The sequence below is a fragment of the Aphis gossypii genome, chromosome X (genome assembly GCF_020184175.1).
Source record: "Aphis gossypii isolate Hap1 chromosome X, ASM2018417v2, whole genome shotgun sequence".
Taxonomy (NCBI): Eukaryota; Metazoa; Arthropoda; class Insecta; order Hemiptera; family Aphididae; genus Aphis; species Aphis gossypii.
In genome coordinates, this window is record NC_065533.1 from 40,368,854 (window position 1) to 40,391,487 (window position 22,634).

Genomic DNA, 22,634 nt, shown 5'->3' on the forward strand with positions numbered 1-22,634 from the left:
CTTACCGTAAATATGTTAAGTGGAACCGTAAAATACAGATGGGCTTAGCCTGTGACGGCGTATAGCCAGTAGCCATAGGAATTAATACACTATACATAGTAATCTGTGTGTGTGTGTGTTTGTTCCTGTGTACACGCTACATTGCTATCAATTGGAAATATAGATACAAGTTAATCACACTACGGTTGACGAGGGTTGACTTGCATAAGTAAAATTTTCGTATAGATTTCGTGTTTAGTCGGATGTAAATTATATTAAAATATATTGTAACATATTATTGTACTATAATAAATTAACTAAAATAAAAAAGATTTGAAACACTTAACGTTTTAGTAGGTAGGTATCTATATGTATTAAGAACCCATCTCGTACATTCTAATATATTATTATTACACATTTCATCACAAATTTTTCGATTCGATTAAACAATTAAAAAGACGAAATAAAATTATATTTAATGTCAACATTTAACTAGAATAAAAGAATCTTGCAGCCGTGTCCCATACCTTGTAGCTTTTTAAAATGATTTTGAGTTTTTTTTTAAATTTAATTTTTTTATAACTAAATTGTTTTTGATAACATTATTTTTAATACAATACAATTTTGCATGCGTGATCACATACCTACTATTAATAATCAGTTGAATGATTAAATTTTAATAAATTATACAATATTAATTTGTTTTAATATATCACTCTAATTTTGTTTATCCATAACCTTTTTAGAAGTACTTATGCTTATTACTTACTCGCTGTATAGGTATAGAAGGTTATTATTAAAATTTAAAGAAAGCTAACATTTTTCAACATCAATATGAGCCTATAAAAAAGTTTATAACATAACATTTTTTCACAACTTTTTTTTTGGATAGTTGTAGACGGACTTAGTACAATTAAAGAACCCACTAACTCCACTTAAGATCGCATACATTAGATATTTCTATCTTAAAATTTAAAACTTGAATTTTTTTAAAACTTATTCCTTTAATCGTAAATTTTTTTTATAACTTGCTTAAAAATTATGATAAACCTATAGAGGGCCATAAAAAATGATTACCTATTCAGTATGATAATAGGTCAATTCACTAAAATATTTAAAATAGCAAAGTAATAAATTATACTCTGTTATAATTATATTCTGGACGTAAAATTTGCTACGTTATTTGCATTAATAACGATGTGAATAAATACGCATTGATACTTAAGACGCCTTATTTATAAAAATAAATATATATTATTTTACAATAAGCAATTTAAAACTATAATTATGCAAAGACCTGCCTTATTTAGTTTCTCTTAGGCACCTTCTAAAAATGGGTCTAGGGACTCAACTGGTACATTTAGATATAAATATTGACATTATTTATATTCTTATACTTGCAGTATTATGACATAGTGTAACTATGGAAATAATATTTTACATAATATTATTATATTTTATATTATGTACCTAGGTAAGTATATATTAAATTTAAAGTAGTTAACCGTATTCAGTGTTTAAATATTTTAAACACAAAGAGATTTATAAAACTCGCATTAAGTTGTCCGTGCTGTTTCCATAATGGTCGTCCTGCAGTAATTCATTAGGTATTTGTCTGTGTTCTCTTGCTGCGTTTTGCTGAATCAGCTCCCTAAAACGAAGAAAACAGAAATCTTTAACCGAATACTAACTACTTAATCATTAGCAAAGGTCAAGTTATTTTAGTTAATTTCAAATCGATATATTTAAATGAATAAAAGATTTAAATCAAGATTAAGAACATAAAAATAACACACAGTTACAATATTTTGCACTCAATAAGCTCAATTTAACTCGAGGTGTAACAACTTTTTTAAAATTCATTAAAACATGTGAAGTTAAATTCACTTAGCACTTGATGCATTAAAAATATTGGAGCAACTTTTGTACTTTTTAATTTGGTTATAATATAATTGCTTGTATTATATTATTATACAATGTGTCAATACTATCTACTTCATGAATTATGATGTACTTAGTGTCCTAGTGGCTAGTACTCATCTCATTATTATTTATTATTCTATGCAAGAATAATAATTATAATAACAACGTATAAATTATGATGGGTTCTCACCTTGCTTTGCGTTTTAATATTTCTTGGGCGTTCGGGTAAAACTTGATGGCTTCATTAAGATCTTCTTTGCTTAGAACAAAAATATTGGAAAACCCGTGAGATCTATAATGTATTATAATAAAATTAGTTATTGATAGAATTCAAAATTGAATGTCCTAAAAACTATTAAAAGATAGCCAAATAAGCATTTTGACCGCATTAATCGTTTTAAAAAATTAGGTACCTTATTTTGTTTTTAAAAAAACTAATTTAATACGTATATTTTTATGCGTTTGGCCTCGGTTAAAGAGTAGGCCATTATCATGGACGTGTTAAGTTCGAATACAATGATAGGTATCATTGTTTACAAAAAACGATTCTCAATGGAGATGATTTGTGTAAGATATATTATAATTACCAAAATTGTAATAAATTTTATTTTGATACGATTAATTTATTTTCAATTAGAATTTAAGATGGGTTAGCGGTTATATATACTTTCACACGGCATGGTTAATGGATTTTTTCTGAAAATGTTATCATAATACTTATTATTATATTATTATACTAGTATATTTTAGTATTTTTCTACATTTATAACTACAAAATAATTTGATTTTGACGAATTTTTTCAACATTTGAACTTCAAATGGTAATAAAAAAAATCGTGCGTATGTATTTTTATAGTTTTTGAATCACTGTAAACCTAACTGATGGGAAACTTTTGTATTAAATTTTCAAAATTTTCAATATTTAAAAAAAAAACGAATATTTCAAACGCCCATAAAATAAATAGCCTGAAAATAAACAAAATATTTTGAAAATAAATTATGTAAAGAAAATTCCAATTTAAATAACTGGCGGTGAAAGTTTCAAGTATCTACGATTTATACATTTGAATAATAACAAATATTTAAAGTCGTTCAAGAATAAATCGTTATCGTTACGGGATTTTGTAAAAATTTGAAATTCGGACATTTAAAACATTTTTTTCTATAATGACGCTTCGAGTTTTCTTTATACCTATTTAAAGGAAAACTCATGGAAAACTTCGTATTGAATTTTTAGTCTTAGATATAAATACTAGAAATTTTATGAATTTTCAACTACAAAATTACTTGCAAATTTTCACAATTATGACATGTTTCGTAAAAATTTAAACTTTAAACGTTTATGAAAAAAATTACGACCAACATTTTTGATTTTTTTTAACTACAATAAGAATGACTTATAAAAAATCTTGTATTAAAATTTTCTGGGTAATCAAAATTTTTTTATCAACATTTCAAAAAAATTAACCGTATATAGATAACACTAACAAAAATTTGGTAAAAATCTCTAGTATTTGCAGTGATTTATTTTTGAGTTACAACTATATAAAAGCATTGGTTTTTTTAAAAACTGCTGGAAAATTCTCACTTTTAACTTTTATAATGTACCAATTTTCCACTGGAAACCACCCCTGAAATTTTAAATTGAAGACAAGTTATCGTATACACAGACACAAAAAAAAGATCATTGTAAAACCATCACTCTGTTCAGAATCTATAAAATAAAAATGTTCAAAATAAAATCGAAAATGAATCATTTTTAAATTAAATACTCGTAATCTACTTGAAATACATTTTTCTTGAGCAAAAACCTTCCCCCCTAAATTGCACTTTTCATTAAAATTTTGATTAATTTGGTATTAGTTATTTAGTCTTTCGATTACGAACACACCCGAAACTGTATTTTAATATACAGTAAAGTGTCAATTAATAGCAAAAAATGCATTATTAAATTTGAATATTATAAATAAATTATACTACGTAATTTTAAAAATACATTCATAATAATTATTCATTAAATATGATAAAATATACCCATAATAATACTCATACATTATATATTATATAATATATGGTTCAATAGTTTTATTTTTTAATTATAAAAAACATTTAAATTCGTGTTCATTGTACATTTTAGATTTTAAGAAGACTCAATGAATGTATTGATGTTACATTGATGTGATTTTTTTTGTGAATAAGTAGTGAGCATACGATATATCATCAACAAAATGCTTCAATTTTCAAACATTGGCGATAGTTTTGGGCATTAATTTTTTTTAATTTAAACTTTAGAGAAGTCAAATATAAAAATTCCCGGTTCCTACTTATTTTTATAATCTGAGAAAATAAACAAAAATTAAGGAAAAATGATAATTTTTACACAGTCAAATTTTTACATAGGAATTTTTGACAAAATCGATTTATTTTTTTTTATGTAAACTCGAAAACGAAAAACTTTAGATAGGTATTTGACCTTCTTCCAAATGATAATATTATTATTTCCTATTTACGATGAAATTTTCAAATTATTTCTATAATAATAATTATTATTTATTTAACTATTTTTATGCATTTTTGAGCTACTTGTATTTATACTTTATAGGCATAATACATTTATTAAAATTTTTGTTCTACCGGTATAAGCCAAATTCATTTTTATGAGTATTTCAACTTCAAACATTTACGACATTTTAAATAATTATTTCTCCACAAACAGTTTTAATATTTTAATGTATTAAAAAAAAAAAAAATTGTAGGTAGCTGGTACTTGAATTTTTCACCAAATGATTATATAACTAGGTATATTATCATTTTTATCATACGATAATTTTTTTGAAGTTCTTTAGAGTCATAAGATATTTTTAATTTTTCTTTTAACTTTTTTCTATGTTATTTTTTTGTTTTTTAAATATAGATAAAAAATTATTTACTGAATCAAATTTCTTAAAAATTGAATGCAAGATTTCTCATAAGTACTTATGTATTACCGTAGCCATAAAATCTAATAATATACAAAGACAATTATTTTTATAGACATTTTTGGTTTAAATTCGGACGAAATCACTTATTTAAACGATAAATAATAGAAGTTTTAATTATTTATTTATAATTTAAAAATATTATTCTTGGGGACTTAAAACTTAAAGGTATATTGTATTACTATGAATCTTACTATACGTCATAATAATATTATTAATTTCTTTAAATACTTATATTATTTTTTATTTATGCTATGAATCTATTTTTACAGTTTTACATTATTTACAGAAATATATAATATGGTATAAGTATAATATATAAGTATTATTATAATAATAAAACACTAATAATATAATATATGAAATATTTTTGGAAAAAAATTTATTAACCTACTTTTAATATTAAAAGTAAAATAAATTACTTTAATAGTTATACTAAAAAACATCAATCACGATTCACGAAATATACTTAATGAGATCGTCTCCATTCAGAATCGTGTTCGTGTGCAATGATGTATCGTTGAATTCAAATTTAACACACATAATCATTGTAGTGTGGATAATTCAATAATTGACCCATCTACTGTAATATAATCTATCACGTGGAAGGCTTAGAAGTATGGTTATACAGATTTATATTTTCTCTCTTAGAGACACCAAATAATACGACTACAAAGCAGGGGTGATTTTTTTTCTAAGGGATAAGGTGAACTTTAACACTCTATAATTTTCTACGTGTCATTGGCCTACCATACAATTTACAAACTCACCAATGGCATATGCATATAATAGTTAAAATATATTATCAAAACCATATATTATTATATTAATACGTGTATAATATAATATAATATGAGGAAGTAAATAATTTATACATGACGAAAGCTACTTCAAACTTAACGACTCTTTAACTCCATACATGTGCCGACCGTTCATAAAATACATGTATTTATTACGATGAAGAAAAAGTGGCCTAGCGAAGAGGAATATTTGTCGTGTATGAAATTTGGCATCCCTTTTAAAAAAACTAGCTCAATTAATTTATACCTCAAAAATCTGTATAATTTTTTATAATATCTTATGATTGGCTTTTACCTGACGTCTGCCGTTCTCCGGTTAGTTCCACACAAGCTCAATAAGCTGATTTCGCCGAACACCGAACCTTCTGTGAGCGTGGCTAATACTTCGTCGTCGTGTTCACCGCCGACTACTTGGACCTGTCCGGTTTTCACAATGTACATCTCTTTGCCGACCTCGCCCTATGGAGTATGTATAGTAGAGTATATTAAATGTTAACTTTTGGATCCCATACATTTTATTATTATAATTGTCGTGATTTGGTCGTTTCTGTCGGCCTTCACGATATTATAGTAAATGCAATATGGCAGCGTGCACTATATATAATAACGTTTTGAAAGAATAATATGATATCTTCGTCGTACAAGTTTATTATAAATAATTGGACTTGTAGCAAGATGAGCGTAGAGAATGAGAGAGAGATAGGTTTAAGGGCCAAAACTGTTGGTAAAAGTTATCGTGACGTACAATTCTGTTCATTTATAGCTATCTTTTAATAACGAGAGAAAGAAAGAAGTTCAACAACAAAGGTAGGTAATAACATTTTTATACAAAAAGATAAAGCGTACTTTTTAAATCATTTTAAACTATATTATACGCAGATAGGTATTGACTGTTTCTGACAATGTTGGCACTTTGAAAATTATAGCACGGTATGGGTGACGAATGTGAATTCTATATATTAATATAATGTCACTTATTAACATACTTCACATACGCGTATGTCGTCTCCATCTTACATACGTACAGTATAGCGAATTTGTGTTATTAGCTTTAATATTAGAGTGAATCGAAAGATAATTATGCAACTTAAAGAAAGGTCATCTAGTAGATTTTTATCAATAATTTATTTTTGAAGCGATTATAACGATTCAAAATTTTCAAAATTATATAATATTTAACATATTTTTTTCTCTTTTGTTTTAAATTAGTAAATATACTATTTTAATCTCGACGATTGTGGTAATTTAACATTCTTATATAGTTCATTTTAAAATTAAAATATCATTAACAATATATTAGATGCTCTGGTTAATAATCTTATTTTAATTTTGGATAATGGGTAAATTCAGCATTAAAACTTAATTTACAGCTCAAAGTTGGTACTGTGAAACCAGAATTTGATTGGTATAATTATTATAATATGTAATGAATTTGTGAGATGGAAATTACCTAAGTGGTATCTGGTGTTTTTTTTTAAATACTAAACGTGCGTTATACGAAAAATAAGAAAAATTAAAAAGCATTTATTTTGTGCGCTTTGAATTTAATATAACATGCATTAGGCAAGTATATACCTACATGTAAGCTGCAGGGTGTACTCAAGCCAACTCAAAAAATAATAAATCCAGTAAAGTACGTTTTATTTATGTGTTATATGGTTGCAGCATCAACATTTTCCAAATTAAAAGTCTTAAGTACTTAATATGTACACTTTACAGCAATAACTATATTTACCTTGCGGCATATGTAATCGCCTGGCAAGTACAATATTGGACGCAATTTTAACACCAGCTCACGCAATAGAGCTTTGTCACAGTCTTTGAACAACTGAACTTTATTCAACGTCTTCATGTGCACATTGATGGCTACGTCAGTTTTCATTTTATGCGGAAGAGAATCCAAAATACGATTTTCGTCTGTTTATAAGAATATAAAATTTAATATTAAAGCGTAAAGGCATATATTAATATATAGAAATGTACAAAAAAGCATATTTTTGTTTACTGGCGAGCATTTATTTGTAACCTGCGCTTAATTTAAGCCCAACTATAGAATCAAATATTGAGAGATTAAAAACCTTACATAACAACTACCCATCTGGCCATCTATTAAAAAAAGTTTGATAGATATTACAATAAAATGTAGTATTTAAAGCTTATTTACCCCCTTCTTCATTGCGTTATCGGTAACATGAAATTATGTCAACAAATAAAATTTCTCAGTCGGAAATGTTTCCCCATGCCGTAACTGCAGTAGAAGTTCGTATTAAATATTAACTATTAATATAATACCTACTTATAATATGAAGTTACCTATATTATATAATATTTTCATGTTTACTGAGTATAAAATATACTTATTATTCACCTAAGGTTCTTTGTTGTTCCCATGTGAACGAAAACCATTGTTCAACTCGTTGTCGTATTCGCGGAGGTATGTTTAATTTCCTCAAATATTCTAATGTTTCGTCTTGTAGTTTCCTATATTCGGTTTGAGATCTGGTAGCCGTAGCTATTATGTCACGTATCTAATAGAAATATAAAAATATCAGACAAATATAATAAAACAAATTTTGCATAAACGATATTAATACAAATACCTATACAACTATAACACAATATATATATTTCGCACCTAACATTTTTTACATCTTAATATAATATAATAGTATAGTCCTTTATTAGTTAATTTTATACAAAATGATGGATTAGAACAAAAAGCTAAATAAATAAATACGGTATTTTGCTCAGCACTTGCAGATTACGATTAATATCGTACACAAGAATGCACCTCTAAAAACTAATTATCAAAGTACCTTTGATGGTAAAATAATTTTTTTTTTTTAGTAATCTGTGTGACTATAATTTCAAATAAATCTATAGATATTATAACGAACGGTAATTTTTAAATTTTCTAAGCCAGGAACTGTCCAGACTGTCTTTACATATAATATAATATTAGTAGGTACTATAGTTATGGTGCCTACGTAGGTATATAAAAACTATATACATGTAAAAATTCTGACATATTATTCATATTATAGTGTTTCACTGCTACAATAATTTATTTGTACTTACCTGTCCAATTAAAATCGCAAATACGAAAACGCCCATCAGCCAGCTAGCAGTCATAAACAAGTATTCAGCTTCGTTTTCCGGGTGTGGATTTTTTCCAATGGACGTTGCTGTCTTTGTGGCGAAGAAAAAACAGCGTATATACCTGTAATATTATTTTATATTTAAGTATTAAGTATAATGTGAAATTTTGTACAATTTTAATTTTGAAGAGAAAAATAATATACCTATTTAGCTTTTGAAATTTTTTTATTTGGCCCAAATGGCTAAAAAAAAATATAAGAGAAACCGCAGGTTCGATGCTTAAAATATAATACAATTTAAGTTATAACCTTGGTACACAGGGAAATATTACGGGGAAAAGGCTATGGTATGAAATTAAAAACACGGTACTAGTAACAGGTTCTTCTCATGGTAAGCGATGAAATATTTTTAAAATTCGGTCCGCTAGCTAAGGAATTAATAAAATAATGAGCTATAACAGGGGTCGCCAAACTTTTCAAACAAGTGAGCTACATAATATGAAATTTTAAGTCCCCGAGGATCAACATTCAGGTTGATGAGCAAAAAATAAAGTTTACAAAGAATAATTATTTATTGTTTTCATAATAATAAATAACAATTATAACAATTTAAATATTGATATAATAATAATAGTACACGGATAAACGAAAAAAATTTAAATTTATTAATGTGATAAGTAGCATTGTTTTTTGCAAGTTCAACATTATCAGACGATTATATTTATTACGCGATCAACCGAAAATAGTAAAATTAATTTTTTTAACGATCGACCTATATTACTAGAAAGATCGACTGTTTGGCGATCCCTAACCGAACTATAAGTATGCTTGTAGACTTGTTGAATGTAAATTTAAGTTTGACATAAATTTTAGCTTAAGCTCGAGGGGTTTACAGAGGTCACCTGACTTAAACCCGCCCCCCAGCATTGACCGTTGCGCTATTGCGGTACTCTGTATATATTTAATTACTGTCTTTTTAATGAAGGTAAATATTCGTGTTAAAGTTATACTTACGCGTTTCCCTGACCATTGAATACCCAATTGTTCGTAGCAAGTCCTTCCTTAACCGAAACATAGTAATACGCGCATGCGTTCAAATGCACTAAGTAGACCATGTATGTCAATGTTCTTGTTACTCGAACTACATACGGCGAAGACAAAACGCTGTCGAAATGATCAAAGAATTCCCAAAACGTCTGAATCTTTATAACAATTAACAAAGAGGCCGTTATTTTATTTGTATTTAATGTATTATAGACACATACATGTTTGTGATATTATAGTTAAATGTGTATTTATTTAATCATTTGCATGATTTAAAATTAGATTTGTATATAATATTAGTCAAAAAAGGTATAAAATAATTTTCTTTCCAACGAACAATTTATAATAATTAATAATGAAATTATAATCACGTGGGATTATGGGAGTAATGAAATGTATTGATATTTTTTCTAATTAGAAAGAGGTGATAAATTGCTTTTACAATGGCGGTGTTAATGTTTTTTTTTGTGTTTAATTAAAAAGTATAAAACATATCTGTACAGAATATTTTTTTTTATAAATTGTATGTTTGAAAAAAATATAACGAATTTTCCTCAAACATTGGAATTATTTTTGTTCTCATTCAAAAAATATTAATTGTAGAAGCTTAAAACTTTTAATCATTACGTAGCTATATTTTATAATTTCTGTACATGGTTATAATGATCTATGATATTTTAAAAATACTGACACTTTTTTTAAGCTATTTACATTATTCTATGTTACGCCGATAATGGATTATAAGTTGTATATGATATTTTTGTCAAAACCTATCCGTAGAAATAAATTATGATTCACCCGCGGCCTCCTCGATCAAAATCGTTTTTGTAGCTGTATCCAGATACTCGTACATAATAGTTTACTATTGAATTCACATTTGATTTATCTATTACAATGACCTTATTTTGTATAACGAGATATAACTATTTTAGTCTTAAATCCTATTTGAAATATTAGTTCCCCGGTTACTTAAGTTTGAACTTCAATTATTCTGTAAATATTTCATTTAATATACTGTTTATACCTTAAACATATTTTCTGTTTTACTCTTAAAATGTAGGTTAATAATGGAACTTTCGAAACATTAATGAAATTGTCAAAAGTAAAAATTATTATAAATTACATTATGATACTTGATTGTTTTACCTTGATTATTCTGTTGAGTCTCATCAAAGGTAACATTTCTGAAGTGAATCCTGGCGTTAGACATATGAAGTCGGCCGGCAGAAGAGAAATGATGTCCAACTAAAAATAAAATCATTACATAAGACAGGCATTTTAAAAATATGATAAAACATTAATAATTAACTTTTATTATTCAAAGCATAATAAAGTATAGCATTTTATTATTTGTCAATATTTTATTTTATAAGAATACAAATTAATAGATTAATAAGATTAATTATAATGTATATTAATTAATCATCTTAAATAATGTTACAGCATGAATACTGCGAAGATATCGAAAAAATAGTCCATAAATATGATAATATATATAAATATTACGAAATAATATTAGTATTCTCAAATTAATATTATATAGGTATTTTATAATTATTTTTGGATACTTAGATGTTATAACAATGTTTTGTTATTATATTTTAAATTAAAAGTAATTTGATTAATTCAAATAATTGTCATTTATTTTTAAATTGTATATTTAACGCTATTCAAGAAGAAAGAACATTCAAAAAAATATAATTTTCTTAATAATTTATCGCGTTGGTTGACTTTACAGAACTTCTTTACTGGATATTTTTAATTAATATTTTTATAATGTAATATGAATAAAACATTAATTGTTATTAAATTTTATGTCATTGAAATGATTATCATTTAATTTTATATTAAGTTAAATTAGGATATTACAAGTAAGTTATAATTTTTTACTCAAATTAATATTAATATTGAATATTTCAATATTTGAATGTTATTAGATCATCAGTTTATTTTAATTTGTCTATATCTAATAATAATATTGTATCAATAAAATAATTGTACTTATAAATTGTAAATTAGTTATAATTTTTAACTTATACATTTTATTAAAAACCAAACTTTATGTTGTTCATAGTATTTTAATGTTATTTTATATTATTTTTCTTATGAAATATGTTTATTGTTATAACTTATAATATTCATCAGATTTAAACTATATGTTAAATAATATATTTTGTTCAATGATATTCAATTTTTACCTATTTTTTTTGATAAAATATTATAAATAGGTAATATTTTTATATCCTGATGAAATTACTTTGAAAAATATGAATAGGTTATGTTTAATACCTATATCTTAACCTAAAGGTTATAAATACATATTACAATATATTTCTGTCTTCACATTCGACACATTCACACAGGTATTTTATGTTTCTAATTATCACGTTCACTGTCTATATGTTAAATTAAATCAAAAGTGATCAGTTCTTTGACCCATATATGGGTCACGTTAAACCTATTTTATCAGTTCATATGGTTACTATACTATAGAACAATATTATGAAATATGAATATTGAGTATATGTGGGTTGGTTCTTATTTTGTATGTTTGCAGTATCTACCTCCTAATTTTAGTACACTAATTAATACTGACACGTTTTCTTAGAAATTATTGTAGTAAACAAAATTTATTAAATTTATGTATATACGCTAATTTAATTATACTAAGTCTATTTTACTTTGGATTGAAGTTTTTCCAAATAGTTGACTTCAATCAGTTTCAGGTCACGCACCCAAAACCCATCCTTAAGATACATAATACGTGGTTTAATTACAAATGTATCTAGTAAATTTATCGCGTCCGTGCAATAGTCTAGCAACATCCACTTCCATAGATTTTCCGGCGTCTGATAAGGAAATGTTATACGCAACGGTATTACCCAACAGTTATACAGGTAGCACATGGTCACAAGGCTTAACCAAGCTACGTAACAAAAGCCTAAATAGAACATTTCGAGATTACAACAACGTCAAAATTATATGTAGCGATCAGTGTGCGCTGTATGTCTGTGTTCGTACTCTGAGGTTCGATGATGAAGTCCAGACTAGTGACCCAAGCCAAAAAGAACCACGAGCGTTTTTTTAATGACTTTTCTGGCTGTAGTTCTAATGGCATGTCCGATAATTGGAACCTTGAATGAGCTGACAACGGGTGTGAACTATCTGCATCTATATTTAATTAACAATAATTATTATAATATTTATTCTATTATATAATTATTTTATATTCACATAGTATTATTTAATATTTAACTATTAAGTCATAATATTAAATCTTTATCGCAATTGTAACTTTTCATGCTAAGAGGTATACCTTTAAAATAAGCACGTACTTTGGTTTTATTTTTACATAAAATGCTTGGGAATCAACTGGTCTTCTGATATAACTTAAAAACTTAAATAGTTTCACGCAAATAACTATTGGTTATTAAATAATCAAATTTCATTGATATTCATATATTATGTCGTTCAAAGTACCTATACCTATAATATCTATATAGTTACTGTAGGGCTATAGATTATATACTATTCAAGTCTATTTCACATTAACTTATTTTAACTATTCACTTATTTTCTTATATTTCTAGAAATATGTCATTACAATTTTTATTTCAATTGAACGATCGACAAACAAAAATAATTAATTTTGCATGACACTATTCTAGATTGTATTAGAATTAGAAAGTTAGGACCTTAGGGCTTAAGTTTTTCGTGTAAAAGTTAATCTAAACGATGTGTTTCTATTAAAAGCAGGCACTAGGCAGGTAGGTATAGTATGAAATATAACAGCCATTATCACTACTTAAGATATTTGAGTTTATGGTTCTTGTTTTACTTTTTACTTTTTTTTCGTATATTTAGTACCACTTTAATATTTATCGTATCGTCAAAATCTATTGGAGAGCTAGTTTGTAACTCTAAAATATTATTTTAAAATTAAAAATGTAGGTACGCTTTTTTGGTTTCACTTGCCATACAATGGCGGATTCAACAGAAAAAATATAAATATTTGCGAGTTGTGCTCTTGTCCACGCGGGCTTTTGGGTCTGAGTTCAGCTCTTGAATTTTTTTTTAACTACATAAAAACAGAACGTAAAATGATTCGATCTAAATAATTCTAGGAATGATGTGTCATGTATACAGCGAATTCTGCGTTACGTCTACTCACATATTGACAACCTATATTCATGTGTTTATTTTTAATCATTAAATTTTAATTTATATACGGTTGTAAATATTACAAATTACTGCAGATTATTTACTATAAAAATGGAAAGGAAGTAAAAACTTTCCAACCATATTATATTAATCATAAAGTATTTATCAATTTTTCTTTTTCTTATTTTAATTGATCTTTATGCATGCTGTTTTCTAAGAGTTCTATTTCAATGCAAATATTTCGCTTAAAATAAAACTATTTTATTAAAATTTTGATGTTGAATTTTTTTTCAGGTACATCATTAATTATTGGTTGATTGTTATATAATTAAATAATAATTAAGGTAATTATATTCAAATTATTTATTAAAAAACGAAAATGTTGCTCTGTACCTATTTGTTTATTAGGCTTTTGTAATGTTTATGGATTGGGATTTTTTCTTTAAATCTATCATTGATGTCATATGTAATATTCTGTAATATACTCTAATACTGTGAATGTATATAAATCTAGAAGAAATATATCATCGAGTGTTAACCAATAAATAATAAACAACATCCTGGTAGCCAGTGGGCATATGTTTTCTATTACCTACCTATACTGGCTATACTCATTAATTGTATACATAATATAAAATTATCTTTATAATAATTTTATAGCATGTTACTAAAATAATAATATAAAATGTTTGTAACCATGAAAATTTTAGGATAATGGACCACTCACTATTACGAGGCCGAGACATTTATTCAGAAATGGCCCACCCTTGGCGCCAACACTGCAGTAATAGTTATCGCTGTAGGCTTATAACTACTGTTTTGGAGTACCTACTATATTATAATATACATACCGGTGAAACTCATACTTGACGAAGATGGCAAAACATAGTTCTCGCACTTGTTTCGTTCTTTGGAGCATTGTTCATTTAATTTGTCCATTAGTTTAATCGCATTCAAGCTGAAATATGAAATTAATATATTATACGTACAATATCAAAGTAGTTCGTTGTGTTTTTGATGATAACTTTTTTTAAATTATTATTTTTTAAAGCTGTTACTGTATTAAACAGTTTAATTTATTTAGTTTTAAGTATTTTTGATTTATTAAAAAATACTTGAACGATTCATTAAAATTAATAATGAATTTTTAATTCTTAAAATCTGAAGTAGTTTAAAATTATTATAGCTAATTTATAAATATTTTGGAAATCGAATTATTAATCTCAATTTTAAGTTTATAATATATAGTTACTAAGTCACAAAAGTTTTAAAGTCCTATAGAAGGTGTTGATGAAGTTTGACTAGTGCAAATAATAGGAGGTTTATTTCTTCAAATATTTCGAAAATAAACATAGTGAGATTTCTTGCAATACACTTTAAAATTTAAAAAAAAATATGTTCAAATTGTAAAATAAAATTATAGGGTCAACAAGAAAATTTATTCAACTAAGTGGATAAAGAGGGCACTTAGCCTGGAGTGTTTTAATTTGATAAATATTTATGTGCCTCCCACATCGATGTATCCCATAGGTCAAAACTGTATTTTAATTTTTAGATAATTAAAATTATACTTTTTTACTACTTACTAATCGGTTACTAATTACTAATAAGTAATTGATAATTACTTATTTTATACCAATAAAATTTAAAAAATTAGTCAATTTACAGTGCCTACAAAGTATTAGATTCAGACTAAAATATTTTCTACTTAAATAAAAACCGTATGCAAATTATACTGATTATCATATTCATCGAATAAAGCTTCTGAAAATATACTTTCGTTATATAGTTTGAAAACAACTTAGGTTAATTAAATTTCTAAACTATTCAAGAGTATATTTGTAAATTTCGATTACTACAAATAGTAAAATGTTAATAGTATTGAAGTAAAATTAATTATTTATTCGTGCGTGCACGTGTGGTAGTGTTCTGCTGTTTCTTCTACATTAATTATTTTTCATTAGTTACTTTAAGTGCTTGTTTAGAAAATTGCCTATACTAAACTCCTTAAATCCCTTAAAGTTTTAAAAAAGCTTCATGGACTGTATAATGTTTAATTAACAGTATTTTTAATGATTGTATTGTAAGATTTATGTTTATTGAATAAACGATAAATAAATAAATTTAGAATTAGCATTCACAATTATAAGTATAGTTGTCATAATTAAGAAAATTATAATATTATTTACCTAATAAATAAGACAATATGTAAAGGTCATTACTCATTAGTTTATTACGTAGTTTGTAGTAGAAATAATAACTAGTAAAAACTAGGTGGAATAGGTACTTAAATATTTTTTTTTATACGATATTACATACTAAAATAGACTATGTGCTTTTTAAACGTGATTATCAATAGTATATAAATAAATATCACCTATTATTATAGCATTATTACATTTTATTACTTTAGCTAAATGGCGAATCATTTCTAAAATTAATTTGTTTTTTTAATTGTAATGTATATATTATGCATTACAGTGCAATGACGCCAAGTACACTGTCAACCCTATAGGTTTTAAGGGGTAGGTAAGTTGGTAGGTAGTACTTATTATGTGTACTGTGTAGTTGTTAAGTATTATCATGGTACTTATTATTAAGAACTAATAAAATTGGGGTTAATTTAAATTCAACATTATCAATATTAAATTTTTGATAGGTGAGCGTAATCATGAAATATCTTGTCATACCCTCACTCCTTTTTTGGCGGTTCTACGTTATTGAATTACACTATAAAATAATTATATATATATAGTTGCTTATTGTATTATGCGTGCTTATAGTTAGTTATTACTTAGCACTAGGTTATCTTATCTTAGAATATATTATTGTCTAGTTATTATTTTGGCAAATGGTCGTAGTAAAGTTTCATGATAAAATTAATTAGATTATTGTATATTTAATTCTTAAATCGTGTTTGTTAGTTAAACTTAAAGTTTATATGTGTTTAAGGAATAGGCATATGCCAATCTATACTTATAGATGGTTAAATTTCAACTTGATATAAGAAGACGAGATTATTCATCTTCGAACCCCGAATTCACAATTTTTACTTTAATTTATAGGTATAAATTATGTAGATACACAAAAATGATTACTAAATTTAACAATAGCCTAACATCTAAATAATTAAAACTCACACTCGAAGGAAAATATTAGCGAGAGAAGTTTATAATATATAGATTATAGGTGTTATATAATACTTATGAAATATACATTTTTAAACCATATAACTAGTGAATTATTAGTTGAAATACCTCGTAGATTGTTCGATTGGAGAAACCGGTGTGGTAAATGTGGAATACAATTCATCAGATCCCGAAGAACTTTCATTTGTAATTGGCATATTATCAGACAACCATGGTTCATCAGTTGTGTTATAGTAATCATATTGTGGCGGTATTCTATCCATCTAGCTATAAATAATAAATACAAATTTAAGTAATTTATAAACAATATAGTACTAACAAATGTAATTTACTAATAAAAATATTTAAATTGTAATATTATATTATATTTTTGAACATAATTGATATTTACACTATGTTTAAATACATTTTAGTTTTAATCAAGCACGCGGAAGGGCTAAAAATGTATCTTAAGTTTATTTTGTATGATTTAGTCTAACTATTATACATAGGTACATTTTATTTATTTTTTAAATATTTAATAAACATTTATTGATTAAAATTAAAATTAAAATGAACAACGATGTATTATTATCAATAGAATAAATTAAATGCAATAAATAATCGTAGTAATAATAAGAATAATGCTTTCAATTCAAATATTATTATATGATTATACGCTGTCCTCCAAAATCTATACCTACTCATTATATGCAATACATTCAGAATATTCATATTTTTAATTAAATGTTCAACAATATTGTTATTGTACAAAATCCTACCTACTAAATTGATCTTCAGAAGGACAAGTCAAATTATTTCAGTAACTTAATTATAAATATTTCTACTTACATATATTGTAAAATATGTTGATTTTAAATGATAAACTATCAGTAAGTATATTAATTTATATCTAGGACAGTTGAATGTGTCTTAAAGTTAGCGAATTCCTATCAGTATAAAATCATAATATATACTATTATGTATGTAATAGATTAATTATATTTTGTAATTAATAAATATCTACCTATTGAATATTAACTACATACCTATGTGGCTATATAGTCGTTCAAAAATGTTATGTTAAGAAAAGTTTAAAAGGTTTAAATTTTTTTTTTATATTTTAGTATTATAGATATTCATTTTTTGCTTAAAGATTAAAACATAGTAATATGTCGAAAACAAGAGATGACCGATAATGTTTTTACCTTTAAGCTTGATAATAGGTCAATTGCCTCTAATATTATAACTATAAGCACAAAATCAGTTCTACTGAGAGAAAATTTACGACCATGTTGTACGTTTGTAAAACATAGATAATAGACGCGAGTATAGCATTCTCTTAAACAATCATAATAAAATATATTATGTAAGCTGTAAGCTTAACTTACATGAAGCTTTCATAAAGTTATGAATTCATATTTTTGAATTCAATTTTCAATTTTTTTTTACATACAAACAAATATTGTATTTTACATAAGTATTACAAAATTAAGAAAATAAGTATTAAAACACAAACATTTCAAATCATGTCTGTAAATAACATAAAACGAGCCAAAATATTTTGAAAATTATAGCATGTTTATTAAATACTAATTTAAATTTTTTGTGAGAATGTCAAATCTGTATATAGTTATATAGTCATTTTTTAATTACAAAAGAATATTATAATTATTTTTATTTTTGTATTGTTTTCATCATAATTTATCAATGTACAAAATCTTTGTAGATTTTAATTGTATTTTTAATAATGATAAAAATATTGAATCGATTTTATATAAGGTTTGTTTCACGTAAATATTTTCGTTTTACATATTTTTTTTGAAAAGTTTTGAAAATTTCTTTTTTTTACTTTACAAGTTCCAACTTGGTCTCATTTGGTAACAAAAACGACTCAAAATTTAAGATTTATATGTATTATTATTTTTTAATTCTTTATAATAGACCACAAAACAAAAAAAAAATCATATATTATAATAAAATCAATGTATAACACTGCATTAGGAATTTAAAAATCTAGTGAATGGCAGAAACATAATATTAAATATTATATACATTTTCAAAAGCTCTCAGAAGATTAATATAGATAAGAAAATATAATGTATAGGTAATATATATAATATATATTTATGTATATTGTATACATAATAAATATAATTAAAAAACCTATTAGGATTTATATTGGTCATGTCGTGTCAATATACATTTAACTCTTGTACAATTAAATTAGTCAAAGAAAAATTTATTGCCAGTATCAAATTCTCAAGGTGAGATAGTGTTAATAAAATTCATAGAAGACTTTGAACATGCCTCAAGAAAATTCTAGAATGAAATTTTCTAATTTCTTTTATGAGTATTATATTTTATCAGTTTAGAATGTTTTTGACATCCGGCAATAATTGTGTTTTTATTAAAGTACACAGAAACAAAAAAATAATTATATACGTAACTCGCACTGGGAACAAAACTAGCTGTCTTATTTGCTTCAAGGAATCGAGCGTATAATATATAACTTTATATAAAACATAGGACCTTAAGTGATGAAAGCGATATTGCAGGACAAAAGAAAGTTTTTTTTCGTTTGTTATTGTTTGCCGTTGTACTTTATGTATTTAATTTACTCAGATAACACCGTCTAGTCCGCTGTAGTGTGGATATAACAATATAGAATATTAGCCGACCATAATAGACTAGAGGGTTATGTAAAAGTAGCTGAGACACCCGTAGTGTCACAGTCCCGAGTCAATAGAAATCAATGAAAAGATGATCACGGACAACTCCTTACTGCAGGGCTCAGTTGCCACCGATCACAAGACAACGGCAACACTAACGATCACACTGCGTAACCTACTTACGGGACGCCACTACTGGATTACAGTGCATAATATTATCGAAAAATAATCTAATCTTTTTTTTATGTTTAATTATTGTTGTCTGACTGGTTAGATTTTTTTTCAATCTTATAGCAGACACAATTGCCGAAATTCTTTTAGGCATTTGTCAAATTTATTAAGAATAGGTACTTTTAGTTAGCAAACATCCAACATTTTTTTTACAAAATGTATAATTTTTTATGTTGATTTATACTTATCGTATATAGTTACAATATTATACGTTAACTAGAAAAAAAAAATGCATTATTCAATATACTAATATTAGGTAATACATTAGCAATAGCTACCGTTAGTTAATAGTTAAGTATACATATTAAATATCATTATAATTATTATATAATGTTAATACTCATACATTTATATAATTATTAAACTTATATCATTGCAAAAATTGAAATTATTATGTACAGCAAGTGAATACTTATTTGGACTTTAATATAAATCGTGATAAAGGTAAACAACCTTGACACGTGTACCTACTCAAATGATCGATCAATTAGCAAAAAAGCACCTATTCTTTGATTAAAAAATATTTATATTTATTTTTTAGTTACCTAACACTTCGTTGTAAATATGATTTAATTTATGGCATCGTACGGGCCCGATATTGATCTACGTCTATTTGGAAATTGGATTATCGAGTTCATTTATTCCAAAATACGTACGAATTACCGAAACCAATCCTCAGAAACAGCTCACTTTATACGAAAAAAATATTTTGGAATCGGCCATTATTCCAAATAATGAAGTTGGTATTAATCGAACGGTATCTCTACTCTTTTTGACTAGTGAAAAGAATTAATAAACTATGTGACTGAAAACGAATGCATTAGGTACACACCATCGATACAAATGTCAATCCAAACATGTATTGTTAACTTGAGGTGTCACAGAAGTCGCATTATGCACATATGAATAATAAAAATATACTTAATATATAATATTAGCAATTGAAATTGTTATAGTAATAATATGTAATAAAAATACGAAGTCGTGTGATAATATAATAAATTTGTATATGTATTTAGTATAAAAGTAGGTAGTAGCTATTATGCAATATATATTTTTTAGTTACTATTACTATTTTATTAGTAGCCTTATATACTTTTTGAGTTAATGTAGTAAGCTAAGTTAATATTTATTTACTACAGTATAAGTACACCATTTTGATTAATCATAGTTTGATAAAATGATTATTAGGTTATTTATATTTTTATATTATAGATGTAGTGATTTTTTTTATTAACTCAATAATATTTCTAAATGTCTAATATTATAATAATCATGAAACAATACAAGTATAACTGCAGTTAACTATATATTTAAATAAAGATTTTAAAGTAGGTGAACATAGGTAGGTAGTAAGTACACTTGTACTAAATAGAGTTTTCTACGTACTATTGATATTATAATGTTTATGATAATGGCTAAATGGCGTTCATATAGTTTAAATTATATTAAATAGATAGTATTTTAAACATCAACTATAAAAATCATGAATTGTTTAAAAACGATTTTCAATTTATTTCTCTGCAGCGTACAGGAAGGGTGTAAAACGTATTTATTCAAACATTCTAAATCCAAAGTGCAGCCATAAACCGTGTTGTTTTTTTTTTTTTTTATTTAAAATAAATATCATAACTCATAATATTATGCTTAAAACATAATATGTTTGCACACGGTTCACGCACAAGTCAGGTGTTGTGTTACTTAATACATAGAGTCAATAAGTCGTGTGACACGTGACTAAAATATACTACAACGCTTTATCAATTATTGCAAAATAATCACAGCACAGCACGGGGGAGGGGGAGGGAAGGGTTCTGGGCAGATAAATCTCATTGAGTGACTCGCTATGGTATACGTATCCTATCGCGGAAGCTGTGTATCATACAAATCGGCGACGGACATTATGACAACTAGTAAAATGTATAATATTACTCACTTAATTCGATCGTCGGTAATAGGCGATGAATACGGTATCGGGTTGTGACAGTGACGAACGTATGGCGTATTTGCAGTGTATAATGTCGCAGGGATGAACTGGCGCGGACAGAGCGTGCCGGCGGAAAGATGGGAAAGGCGCGAGAGGAAATGTTCTCCCGGGCAAATCAATAAATTGGGCCCACATTTACGTTGTTCGTTTTATACATGCGTAGCTGCAAACAGTAAACAAACATGACAAAAATCAGTTGCGCCGAACAAATATTGTATACTATATTATCGTTATGAATACGGTCTAGCCTCGTCTTCTAGTACGATAAATTTTTTGTAGTCGATTGCGACTGTGTTCGGCGATAAATTTATTTTCCGTAGAAAAAATGTACAGTATATAGATAGGATTATTATTCTCTGTCAGAATCGAACGTGAACGCGGGAACGCTAGTCGTCGTAGGTTTATGTATGTATGTATGTATTATACCGTAGGTATACGTAAAACCATATTATAACATGGCGTTGTCGATCGCTCTACCTTGTTTTGATTAAAAAAAAAAAACATTTGAACGACCTGGACAGAGAGCAAACTACGTACGTATGGTGACCGGGCGTTGCAGTAAGCCACTCGTCTCGCACCGGCGCATACCGCACCACGAGTGGCTGTAGTGTTATTTACTACTATACATTTTAA

General features: G+C 26.1%; 1 protein-coding gene across 1 annotated transcript; it reads right to left on the bottom strand.

Annotated features, from left to right (window-relative positions):
* Positions 1-364: 364 nt before the first annotated feature.
* LOC114127546 (cyclic nucleotide-gated cation channel beta-1) lies at positions 365-22,445 on the bottom strand. Its single transcript, XM_050206485.1, has 14 exons — positions 22,428-22,445; positions 21,951-22,164; positions 17,241-17,399; positions 14,835-14,941; positions 12,844-12,993; positions 12,504-12,763; positions 10,969-11,067; positions 9,793-9,980; positions 8,759-8,900; positions 8,049-8,208; positions 7,416-7,597; positions 5,976-6,139; positions 2,093-2,194; positions 365-1,630 (listed from the first exon to the last, which is right to left on the bottom strand). Exons 3-14 carry the CDS (start codon positions 17,393-17,395, stop codon positions 1,522-1,524), a joined length of 1,818 nt encoding a protein of 605 aa, XP_050062442.1. The 5' UTR covers positions 17,396-17,399; positions 21,951-22,164; positions 22,428-22,445; the 3' UTR covers positions 365-1,521.
* Between the last annotated feature and the right edge of the window lie 189 nt (positions 22,446-22,634).

Excerpts from the sequence above, each read along its gene's own strand:
- LOC114127546 (XM_050206485.1), bottom strand. The coding sequence starts at position 17,395 with ATGGATAGAATACCGCCACAATATGATTACTATAACACAACTGATGAA. Across the intron at positions 14,942-17,240 it reads CCAATCGAACAATCTACGAG|CTTGAATGCGATTAAACTAA; the intron begins GTATTTCAACTA and ends TTCATATTTCAG. Across the intron at positions 9,981-10,968 it reads GACTCAACAGAATAATCAAG|ATTCAGACGTTTTGGGAATT; the intron begins GTAAAACAATCA and ends ATTGTTATAAAG.